The sequence below is a fragment of the Emydura macquarii genome, unplaced genomic scaffold (genome assembly GCF_026122565.2).
Source record: "Emydura macquarii macquarii isolate MOO-44397 ecotype Brisbane River unplaced genomic scaffold, CSIRO-AGI_Emac_v2 contig_670, whole genome shotgun sequence".
Classification (NCBI taxonomy): Eukaryota; Metazoa; Chordata; order Testudines; family Chelidae; genus Emydura; species Emydura macquarii.
Genome location: NW_027130807.1, coordinates 1,327,825 through 1,340,096, shown reverse-complemented (window position 1 = coordinate 1,340,096; position 12,272 = coordinate 1,327,825). Strand labels below are relative to the sequence as shown.

General features: G+C 51.5%; 1 protein-coding gene across 1 annotated transcript; it reads left to right on the top strand.

Annotated features, from left to right (window-relative positions):
* Positions 1–293: 293 nt before the first annotated feature.
* On the top strand, positions 294–9,251 carry LOC137148624 (zona pellucida sperm-binding protein 1-like). Its single transcript, XM_067541534.1, has 13 exons — positions 294–520; positions 2,027–2,148; positions 2,425–2,559; positions 2,965–3,055; positions 4,255–4,398; positions 5,092–5,276; positions 5,359–5,456; positions 6,343–6,470; positions 6,565–6,754; positions 6,845–6,995; positions 7,784–7,868; positions 8,416–8,538; positions 9,066–9,251. Exons 1-13 carry the CDS (start codon positions 334–336, stop codon positions 9,215–9,217), a joined length of 1,791 nt encoding a protein of 596 aa, XP_067397635.1. The 5' UTR covers positions 294–333; the 3' UTR covers positions 9,218–9,251.
* Positions 9,252–12,272: the final 3,021 nt, after the last annotated feature.

Genomic DNA, 12,272 nt, shown 5'->3' with positions numbered 1-12,272 from the left:
TTAAACAAAAGAGGAACACCGAGAATTAGGGGTGGAGAAGAAGAGCATGTGGAGAGGGAAGCTCCAATCCCCATCACAATATCAAAACAAGAAGGGGGTTGCATTTGAAGAGGGGGGTAGGAGCTGTCCTGACGTTTCCCTTTCTCCCTGAGCTTTGCACTTGTGACCCGGCCCCTAAGCAGCAGCCGGGACCTCCCCAGGTGCAGCCTGTCTGCTCACCTGGTTCACACCCCATCCCTGCCCCATACTAATCCTATAAAGCCCCAGTCCCACAGCTTCCCTCCCTAGGAGAAGTAGCTGCTGTGCAGGGTTTCTCTAGTACTAGCTGCAGCCATGGGGCTGGGCTGCAGATATTTTGTGGGCTTAGTGCTGTTTTGGGCCCTGGGGTTGTCCTATGGGCAGGGGGACTTCCTGGAGGCCAGTTTCTCTGCTTTGCAGCACAGATATGACTGTGGAAACTATGGGATGCAGCTGCTGGTCTTTCCCAGCCAGGGCCACACCATCCGCTTCAAAGTTGTGGGTAAGTGGCTGCCTGGAGGGGTTGTACCCCTTTCCACTTGCTAATGGAAGCTCCTACTTAGCATCCTGACTTAGTTGCCTCTGTTGGGCAGGCCCAAGGAGGGATGTGATCTCTCCTCCCTTGTGAGATGACCTCCTTCCTTTTGCTGTGATCTCGGCTGGCCTGTCTGGTTAACCTTGGATCCTGAGCTCATCTGATGGATGTGGTAACTTCCTGCATAGCTTTAGGAGGCTTTATTGAATTTAACATAATTATCTTTGGGACCATTGTTCTCATGACTGGTTTAGGGCTGACTTGTGTTCCTCTCCATGGAGGGAGGCTACTGCAACTCCTCCAGGAACTAAAAACAGTGGGTGCTGATTAACAACACAAATCAGCCAGATTGTGTAAAACCCCTGCCACCCTGTAGACAAGAACCACCTCCTGGAAAGGCTCCCAATACACTAGTTTGAAGGGGGCTCTCCAGGGCCAAAAAGAGAGAACTTCTGGCTAAATAGCCTGAGTTTAAGCTGACTCAGGGCCTTCCTTCTGTCCGGCAATGGACAGGCCCTTCTTCCCAAGGGTGGGGGAGTCAGGGAAGTGTTGTAAAAAGGTTGGAAGAAGTGACACCTAGCAGGCCCTGAATTGGCAGCTGGGTTGCCCTCCGGTCAGCTTTGTAGTGTGCATGTAGAGTCTCTTTTTAACTATCTTCTGTTATAAGAACAAATGTGCTGGCTTTGAAGAAGCTGTGTGATTACTTACAGCTGCTGGCAACACACTGATCATAGCATCTGCACTTTGCTTTCTCTCCAAAGGCTGACTGTTCAGGCTATTTGGCTTGCTAGGGATAGCCCCACGTAGGCAGGGAACTCTGCAGCCTTAACACACTAGTCAGGAGGCAGGGAGATGCAGGTTTCTCTCTGCGAGGTGATGGCAGAGGAACCAGGGGCCTAGAATAAATGTATTCCCTCCTTCTGGCCCCTTGAAAACAGGTGTGGTTACTCTCAATTGACACATCCCTCACGCCTCTCAGCATATCCTAGAGCCAATGCTCCTGGGGTGCATTCAGCTTGCCTGGACAGGCTGGTGCCACACTGAATGCTCTTCCTTCTAGCTGATGTCATTGCACATGCTCCTGCCCCAAAATAAGCCTCTCTGCCTTCTCTCCAGCACTTACAACCGAGGACATGAATCTCCTTGTAACCTCCCAAAGGCCAGTCTTCTGAGGTCTCTGCTGCTTACTCAGCCTAGATGCATTTTGTGAGATAATTTCCGTTGCAGTGTCTTAATACGGCTATGTCCCACAACCTCACCCTGGGGTCACTGATCGCTTAGAAATGAGAACCTTCCCTGTTAATTTCAGGATCAGGTCTACCTGAGTTGCATGGAAATGGTGCAATGCAGGGGACCACTGTCCCTGCTCCATGTAAGAGCACTTAAGAGATGTTGGTCTTCCCCACCTCTGGAGGGGCTGATGGCAGGAGATATTCAACATGAGCTGGTTCCACCTTCATGCTGTCCCCACAGATGAGTTTGGGACAGCCTTTGAGGTTACCAACTGTTCCATCTGCCTCCACTGGGTCACCTCCAATGAGGAAGGGGTGGTGATCTTCTCAGCAAGCTATAATGGCTGCCACATGCTGAAGAAGGTGAGTTTCTGTGCATCTGACCTCAGTGGCTTCCTCTGTGTGCCTGTTAGCAAGAGCTGTACTTGCATGCCAGTGAACCACAGTCCTTGGCTCTGGTCCAGAAATGACTGAGCCATCACAACCATGAAGTGTTCACTGTGGGCTGCCCAACTAACCTTACTCGGACCTCTTCCACAATCCCCAGCAGGGATGTACAACCGCTGGCTCTGTACTACTCCCCGTGCACCTCCTTCTATTAATTGATGTACCTAATGTTTCTGCTGCCTTTTTGTGCAGGATGGCCGTAACCACCTGAGGGTCCGTGTGGAGGAGCTGCTGAGCAGTGGGGCCATTGCTGCCACCCGTGATGTGAACGTGACCTGCCCTAAACCTACTGAACATGACTTAACCCCAGAGGAGGGCATGCGTTACGTGCCCCAGCCGCAGCCGGGCCTGGCGCGCCCGGTGCCCCAGCCGCAGCCGGGCCTGGCGCGCCCGGTGCCCCAGCCGCAGCCGGGCCTGGCGCGCCCGCTGCCCCAGCCGCAGCCGGGCCTGGCGCGCCCGGTGCCCCAGCCGCAGCCGGGCCTGGCGCGCCCGGTGCCCCAGCCGCAGCCGGGCCTGGCGCGCCCGGTGCCCCAGCCGCAGCCGGGCCTGGCGCGCCCGGTGCCCCAGCCGCAGCCGGGCCTGGCGCGCCCGGTGCCCCAGCCGCAGCCGGGCCTGGCGCGCCCGGTGCCCCAGCCGCAGCCGGGCCTGGCGCGCCCGGTGCCCCAGCCGCAGCCGGGCCTGGCGCGCCCGGTGCCCCAGCCGCAGCCGGGCCTGGCGCGCCCGGTGCCCCAGCCGCAGCCGGGCCTGGCGCGCCCGGTGCCCCAGCCGCAGCCGGGCCTGGCGCGCCCGGTGCCCCACATCTATCCTCTGCTGAATAATATAGGTGAGTTCCTATGAGTTTCTCTGCCACTGAGATTCAGGGCAGCTGTTTTTGCCCTTCATGCTTCCTGGGACACTGCAGAACGCATTTCGATTCAGAACTTAGTAGATACTTACTCAGAATCAGGTGGACTAAGAACTAATGTGGTTTGTGTCAGGGGCTAGGTGATAGGTTACAGTTCGTTCTCTTCTCATACAAACATTCATGTGGATGGTGAGTGCTTGGGGTGTGGCTCTGAGCATGTGGTGACATACAGGCAGTGTCTGGTCCATGGGTATTGTGTAACGCCTGTGGGTGGGATCTGTTGTGCTGACCCAGTCAACACATGTACTGTATTGTGAGCTTGACTGTAAAATATGTGAAAGTTCATAGTGTCAAAGGTGGTAAGGAGAGACTGAATTAGTCTAAAAGGCATATTGAGCTCAAGGACTGAGTTGAAATCCAACTCAGTAAAAACCTGACATGAAACTAAAACAAATCAACAATTTGTTGACGAATGAGTCCTAATAAGCAGGTGGGTTGTCCAACCATCACTACTTTTTGCGTCCTTAAAGACTTGGGTTATGGGGAAGCCAGAAGAACAGATAGAGGCTAGTAGAGTGAACCTTATTATAGTTGCCACCTCACTGTGTTCTGGGACCCTGGACTTTCTTTGCCATAATCCTGAGGAATGTCTTGACCAGGCCAAAGAGGGATCCAGGTGACCTCTCCACCCCATCTTCTCCAGCTGAATCCCAAGCACACCTGAGATAAAACCAGATCAAACTTAACTGAAGTGGTTTTTGCTGCTGCCATTAATCTCCACTAACTTTTTTCCAAAAGGACCATCTTAGATACCATCTAAGATGTTCCTCCTACTTGGACAAGCCCTTAAAACTCTCTCCAGCTAAAGGGAACAAGGATGTTAAAATGAAAGCATTTAATTTTATTTCCTTCTCTTTAATGAGGTTAAAATGGTGTTTTGCCATGGCACTACCCACATTGAGGGGTCTGCATATCCAACACTGACCCTATGTTTTAATGTTGGATAGCGACTGAGTTGCATCAATGCTTATTCCAATCTAAATACAACAGCTCTTGTCCAAGGCCTATTGATGCTTTTCTACAATGGTACCCAATAGCATCTTAGGGGCAGCAAAGTGGCCATTTACTCTACTCCCAACCATCTTCTGCTGTCAGTGGTCCGCACTCTGCTCTTCCAGGTACCCACCTGACACAGGAGCAATGCCAAGTGGTGGCTGGGAAGATCCCCTGTGCAGATGGCCATGACCGAGCTGCTTGCTTCCAGGCTGGCTGCTGCTATGATGTGACTGACCCAACAACTCCTTGCTACTATGGCAACACAGGTAAGGGACTGGATGAGCTACAGAGCTCGGGGCATGTTGTTCACACACATTGTGAACACTTAATTGGAGGAGAAGGTAGGCCATGAGCCTGTGACCGCTGCTGTCATGCTCCACTGCCACCGGGAAGGGCTGCAGAAGCAGGGGATGGAAAACATGCCTAGATCACTTACTCAGGGTCTATAGTCAATGTCTATGGATGTACTCCATTGACATTCACACTCGGGCTTGTGGCCCTTCCCATTTAAAGCATAGGAGCTCTCCACAATGATTCACATTGCCCCAGCCCTAAAGATGGAGAGGAAAATGGCTCAAGAATGGAAGCCTGCACTCTACCACAACACCTGAGAAACCTCAAAATCCAGCCAAGCAGGGCCTACATAACATGAGAACTATCACTGGCAGGCAAGTAGGAAGAATCCAACTCCTCTCCAAGGGGTGCCATTGGGGAACATCAGAGCCTCAAACCCTCACTAGTCTTCTCTGCCTTAATCAAGGAGAAATAAAGTAGCGGGGAGTGGGGGAGCTGTACTAGTCTCTGCTCTGAGGCATGGTGAACATTGGCCTCCCCTTCAGCATGTCTATGCCCAAACCTAACTCTGGCTTGTAATAACAGGCTGGGAGTTCCTGCCCCCACATGTTCCAGCATCATTAGGCTGCCATTGCAGTACTTAACCCTGCTCCCTTGTGTTGCAGTCACAGTTCAGTGCCTCATGGATGGTCACTTCGTTTTGGTGGTCTCCAGGGACATGTCTGACCACCCCATCATCCTGGACAGTGTCCGGCTAGCCTATGCCCAGGCAGGGTGTAACCCAGTCAGGATGACTGAGACTTTTGTGGTCTTCCGCTTCCCTCTCTCACAGTGTGGCACCACAGTCCAGGTGAGGACAAATCCCCTGACATCAGTACAGACTTTCCCTTCTTGAGAAGGGAATAAACGTCCTGGTTTCCATTCCCCTCCAGGTGGTTGGGGACAAACTGATCTATGAGAACCAGCTGATCTCTGGCATTGACATACGGCCTGGGCCAGATGGTTCCATCACCCGGGACAGCACCTTCATGTAAGTCTACTTCTCTCCTGAGTCTTCCATTCCTTCCAATGTGAGGGATAAACTTTTTTCTGTCTGAGGAATCTAATAGACTTGTCAACTCCCTTAGTTTCTAGCTTTTTTTTAGGACCAAATAATCTCAACACTAAGATTCTCATTATTTAGTCTTAACTTTGCAATCTCAATGGTGGAAAGTCAGCCACTAATACCACTAACCAACACTACCTTGCAGTTCAGGACCACTAACAAATACTAGAGCTTGACACCTCTCCAGTGGGAGGAAAAGCTGACTCTGGAAGAAACAGCAATTAAAATGCTGAACTCTAGTCTTTGGCATGTACATAAAATTAACTTCCTTCTAAATAGCCTGTGAAAACTGACACTTTTTTGATCAGCATTGATGATTCATAGCCAGCTGTAATGACTGGGAAAGACCACTAAAATGTGGCTGGTATACAAGGTGATGGCTGAGTAACAAGAGCCTCTTCTGAATTTCTTGAATGACTGCCCACCTCTCCCTATACAAGGGCACTAACTTGGTGCTGACTCAGAAGAACGAGGGTCAATGGCTGAATTGTCAACTGTACATTCGAAGGCTCCCCAGGATATCTTCCATCCAAGTGAGACTGAATTTCACTAGCTGATCTAAGTCTGACTAGATCACCTCTTGAGGCAGCAAGGCCAAAAACCCTGAGACTGGGTTGGGAAGGAGGAATTGTCAGATCTTGGGCACTCAGTGAGTGGCATTTGGGTCCTACCATGTTGAGCAGTGGCAGGAATCCAAATTGAACGGGAACAGATAGCTAGAGGGAGGGTGAAGATGCACAATGACTCCTAAAACACTTAGCTTGGCTAACAAACCTCAGCCCATCTTCTCCCCCTGCTCTCTCCTGTGCAGCCTCCATGCTCGCTGCATCTACAATGCCAGTGACTTCCTGCCAGTCCAGGTCGAGGTCGTCTTGCCCCCCACACCTGCTCCAGTCATCCAGGCAGGACCCCTCCGGCTCGAACTGCGCATCGCCACAGGTAGGCGGCCCCTCACTCCAGGGCAGAGATCCCATCCCCTGAAGAGCTACAGGTGTCTCAGCTCTACTCTCCTCCTGCCCTCTCTCTCCTGCAGACCTGAGCTACAGAGCCTACCTCATGGAGAGAGACTACCCTGTGGTGAAGGTGCTCAGGGACCCTGTCTACATGGAGGTTCGCATCCTGCAGAGAACAGACCCGTCCCTGGTTCTGGTTCTGCACCAGTGCTGGGCCACCCCAAGCGCTAATCCCCTGGAGCAGCCCCAGTGGCCCCTCCTGGTGGACGGGTGAGTGGCTGGGCTGAAGGGATTCCTGGTTCTTATCACATGGTGATCCTGAGAACCTGCTTAAATCTTACCCCTTCTTCTTCTTCCCAGGTGCCCATTCCTGGGTGACAATTACAGAACCCAGCTGGTGCCTGTGGGCTCTGCCTCATCTGAGCTGCCCTTCCCGACTCACCACCAGCGCTTCGTCCTCTCCACCTTTGCCTTTGTGGACTCTGCCTCCCAGATAGTGCTCGAGGGACTGGTAAGGGGGACTGAACGTCTATCCTTGGTGGCCATTTCTGTTACAAACATGGGAGTAACCCCTTGAACAACCTCTACCTCTTAGAGGAACACTGTCCCTCACTCCCCCCCCCCCTTGGGAAAAACTGTATTTTTGGAGGGTGTTCTGGGTTGTAGGCTGCAAAGCTTGTGTGAGTTGGTCCCCTTGTGGTGGCTGTAGGGGGAGGGGAGCCGCCAATTGGCTCAATGTTCTACAGTTCCTCACTCTCTCCAGGAGCAGTGCTTGTATATCACAAGAATATTGGTCTTGAGCCCTGTGACCACTTAACTGCATGGTTCTGGTCCCTGACTGACCTTGGGCAGAAGAAGTTCTAGCACATGACTGGCATCTTTGCCTTCCACCCACCTGTGCATTCAGAAATAGCATGACTCTCTCGCCTGACTGGCAGCTGCAGTAGGACTCCTGGGGGGTGGACCTATACCACCACAGTTCTGAATCCTAGAATAGCGTAGTCATGGCTTCTGCCTGCCCACTTCAAGAACTCAGCTTGAGGGCAAACCAAGTGTCCTCCAGTGACTTGTGTACGCTGTCACCTCCTTGGCTGGTGTCCCAGAGGAATGTTGTCATCCTCTACTGACTGCCATGACCAGAGACTGCCCCAACAAAAGGACAAACCCAATGCTACAGCCAACTAATCTGGCCTCTGAGGTGAAAAGTGCCAGTCCTCCTTGGAGACGCATGTTTGAGGGTGTGAGCTTGCTGCCTGGCAGTGCATTATCTAACATGGGTTCCTGCTGGGTCTGGTTTAGGTGTATATCTTCTGTAGCGCTGCCGCCTGCTTCCCATCCCAGCTGGAGCCCTGCAGAATCATGTGCCCATTAGGGGCTACTCCAAGTAAGTCTCTGGCCATACTAGGCATGGGGAGTGGTGGTTCCAGACCCTCACTGGCTGCAGCCCAGTCTGAGCTCTCAATTGTCCAATCCTCCTAACTTCTAGGCTGTAGGGCTGGAGTTTATGCTCCCTGCCAACTACCCAGTGGCTCAACTGTATGATTAAGGCCCTCCATAGCCTCAAGAGCACCATGTAGCTGTCAGAGTTACTTCTCCACACGCCAGTGCATATGTCTGACCACTGGGTCAGACTCAACCTCTCCCCCCATGGCCATTATGATGCAACAATGGCTTGACCTGCTCCATGTAGCTATTGGCACCAATGAACAAAACTCCTTGGACCACACAGGCCTGAGTCCCAACTCCTTGCCCTCTAGCCCCTGCCCCAGGAAAGTCCTGGCTGAGGACTAGAGATGTGAGCAGAGATCAGCCCTGGTCAGGACAGCAGCTGGTTCTGAGTGAACTCTACTTCAGCTTACTGACTGAGGCCTACTGGCAGCCCTGAGCGCCCCTCCCCCGACTCCTCTAAGTCTCTCCTTGTCCCCCACCAGGAGGCCGCCGGTTCCTGACTATCCAAAATGGGACAGAGCCTCTGGATGTGGTGAGCTCTCATGGGCCTGTGATCTTCCAGGACAGCCCAGAGACATTTAAAGAGCCAGTCTATGGGAATGAAGGTAACTGATCCCCCTCAGATCTTCTCTCCCCCCCCCCCCCCCCCCGCCTGGTACCATGGCCTGACACGTGGCAACTTCAGGCTTGTCTTAACAGGAGGCAGTGCCTCCCGGCAGCACGTACCAAAGCAGTGTGGGGACTGAATCCGTGCCCTACCTCTGTAGGATGGAGCTGGGAATTCATGCAGCCAATGCTGCTAGCAAGCTTCCATTCTCATCTGTCCTGCCTTTTACTCAGGCTTCTTGCTTGGGGGTGTGGGAAACCTGGGACTGAGGCAAGGGAGTAACTGAGGACATCCTAGTCAAAAGCATGAGTAGCTAGGATTTAAATTGCATTACTCTGTCCCTCAGGGCACACTGCCAAGAACATCTACCTGCTTCCAGTTTAGAATTAATGAGTGGGGAGGGAGTCCCAGTCCTATCAGGCCATCCCTGGTGAGGACAGATGCATCTGGGCATCCTTCCATCTCCTTTGGCCACCATTCTGAGCCATAATCTCCTTTTTATTTCCCCCCCTCTACTCCCCACAGACCCAGTCTCCAGATTGGACCTGTCCCCTGTGCTCTTGGCTGGACTCATGCTGGTGCCTATGGCCTCCTTCCTCATTGCCGTGATCATGCTCTTGAAGAGAAAAGGCTGGAAGACAAAGTCCCAAAACCTTCATGAAGAAGGAACGTTGTAACACAAAAAATAAAAATAAAACTGGTTGGATCCTACCACTGTCCTATGTCACTTCTCAGAGGGGGGTGGAAGTGGAGTAGCACAGGGCATGCAGCACTGACACAGCAGTTTGACGGTGGTAAACCAAAGATGGTATTGTCTTCTCCCTTCCCCACTGCCCCATACCTAGCCTTCAGAGGTACTAGGGTCCCACAAATGCATGCATGCCTGCAACGATCCCTCTGTGCAAATCTCAACTGCATTAAGGCTGCCTCAACCAGCACATGTTTCCATAGCTCCTCTGGGTAAGGAGAGCAAGAAACAAGCCCTGTGTATCTGAAAGTAGGGTAGGTGCTTACCCAGCACAGGCTTCTGTTCCTCCACACCTTGGGGCCACTGTCTTCTTCAAGAAGCCATGAGAAGAGGGGCTCCCTCCTTTACACCACTTCAGGGCCAAAGCAGAGGTGCTCATCTCTGTCCTCAGCTCCAAGGACGTCCCTAGGAGAATTCCATTACTACCATTCTCAGACCTTGACATAATATCGCAGGGCTAAAGCACATGGACTAGATCTACCTATCAAGACTCTTGTGTCCTCCAAGAGTAGAGCATGAAGGCAGCTGATGTAGCCAGCTGGCACCGGCATTCAGATCTGCCAAAGCAAAGGTAAAAAATGTGGAGCAGCAGATCTTGTGTGTGCAGCAGCTTAGGGCTGCCCCACTAATGTCCTGCCCAGAGCTGAGAGCCCAGGGGCTTCACATGCTAAAAGCTCTCACACCCCAGCAACATAACAGTAGGCTAAACCATCTACTGCTATGCCAGTGCCTATGACACCCATTCATCTCTAGTGGCTAAGTGACTGGATCACATGGAGGCAAGTTCAGACCTACCCTGCTATCACTGAACAAATAACGCAATGGCAGGCACAGCCAATTCTGCTGTGCAGTCCTCTGAAAGGTTGGTGCCATCTTGAGGGCATAGGGAAGTGGCCTTGTTATCCACTGCTTGGACCAGCTGGCTGGGAGACATACAGCCATCTGACATTTCTGGGGTCTCACCTGCTTCACCAAGGTTCCCCTTCTCACTCCTGTCTCCCTGAAGGCTCCTATGAGAAACCCACCACAAGCCTAACAGAGTAGGCCCCTTATTTTCCTTTACCAATTCCAGACCCCCCTTTCCTCTTCATGTCCCTCTGAGGTTGTACTTGCCCTTCTGCTCCACTTTCCCCAGTGAGTGAAGATGCCCCAATGGGGCTTTCACAGCTCTTTTATAGGCTAAAGGTTCAAAAGTCAGCAGGTGAAGAAAAATAAGCCAAAAATCTTATGATTTTGCAGGTCAGACTCGTGCATTGTGAACACACGGAATTAGCAGTATCACATACTCCTCCTGCTTCTGACAGCAAGAACTGGAAGTCCGGGACAAAGCTGCGACTAGAACAGAGGGGACTTGACCCCAGCCCTCTACTCTAACCACTACAGTCTGTCTCCCAAGAAAATGAGATCTGTCTACTGCAAGGAGGCATGTGGCTAGATGGGAGGGGAAGGCTGATGGATGGAGGTAAGGTGGGAAGCCAGCAGCTTGTATCTATAAAGATCTTAATCATGTGAGGTATCGAAGAGGTCCCATGCCTATCAGAGGCTGCCAGGGTTGTCCTTGGTCTCTGAGCTGTGATTTCACCATCAGATTAAGTGATTCATTCAAGATCATAGAGTCTGTTGCAGAGCCAGAAATTGAATACAGATCCCAGGCCAACCTCCCTCTCGAAGTAACATTTAATTTGTCACTTTGACAGTCATTTTGCCACGTGTGACCAGAGCCAGCACTAACCTTTGGTCTTGTGCACTAGATCTCAGCTAGATGATGACCATTTTTCTTTCTTCTTGGTTGCTTGCTACAAAATGGTTTTAAAAAAAGAGTCCCCAACATTCCTGCACCCTGCTGGACATCCCTCCTTCCCCCACCAGACTAAATTGTGTGATGCTATGCCCTTGTGATGCTTCCTGGTGTACCTAGGGTTGTAACAGACCTTGCTGGCAGCTGCCCTTAGCATAAGACAGCCTTGTCTGTGTCTGCTGTAGGTTAGCTCTCCTGCGCTGCCGCTCTGTCTGTACAGGTTGCCATCACGCACTTTCCAACCTCTGAGCGTCCCCCTGTGGTGTCCAGCCATTGGAAATTCCCAAAGGAGCAGTACACACCAGCCTACCAGTTACACCTCAGCTTCCTGCTCTGCTTAACACACACCATCAGATGTGTTTATAGTAAAAACAAAATGTTTATGTAATGAAGACCAGAGATTCAAGAGGAAACAAGTAGAAATGGTGGCAACACATGGGTATATACAGTGGTGGAGTCCTAACCTGCTGTTGCTCCCACCAGCCTGGCCCTCTAACCCTGCCCCCATGCTGCTGTAGCCCTACCCCATGCCCTCCTGCTGCTTTAACTATGCCCCCTCACTGCAGAGGGTGGTGTAGGGGTAATGAAGCCAGAATGGTGCCCTTGTTTCACTACACCTTTCGTATAAAATCAAATCAGCACACATTTTCTGGAGTCAAACTTAACTGACAAGACATTCTCTTGTTTCATAAATATTAGGTCAGCCAAAATTTGTCTCCCAGCATCAAGCAGCCCGACCAGCTCTGACCCTTTGTGCATAACACAAGCCAGCTGGCAGCTTGTCCCCTCAATGAAAGATAACTGGGTGTACCTCTGCCCCCACCCCGCACAGATATAGTTCCAATGAGCCATTGTCTTCACGGGCAGACAGGGTAACCTCCGGCTGGTTTATTTCTTCATGTAAGCTCCCTCTCTTGAAGATTTCCCTTCATTAGCATTCGGCTCAGACAGTAAATGAACATCCATTGTGAATCATACAGTACTTAATTTAGTCAGACATAGATAAGCATCTCTTGCCTGAAAGAAATGTATTCCCTTCTGGTAACCAGCCCTAAGTCATAGACCTGAAGACCATAATTTTCAGAATATGTTCATATCTCCTTACATATTATCCATGCATACATTTTTCAGTGACCGTAAGGATCAATGTGACACAGGCTTTCAGGAAAGACATTCCATGGCACCT

Coding starts and splice junctions, on each gene's coding strand:
- LOC137148624 (XM_067541534.1), top strand. CDS start 334: ATGGGGCTGGGCTGCAGATATTTTGTGGGCTTAGTGCTGTTTTGGGCC. Junction 2,560..2,964: donor CAGAGGAGGGCATGCGTTAC/GTGCCCCAGCCG, acceptor CCGGTGCCCCAG/CCGCAGCCGGGCCTGGCGCG. Junction 5,457..6,342: donor ACCCGGGACAGCACCTTCAT/GTAAGTCTACTT, acceptor TCTCCTGTGCAG/CCTCCATGCTCGCTGCATCT.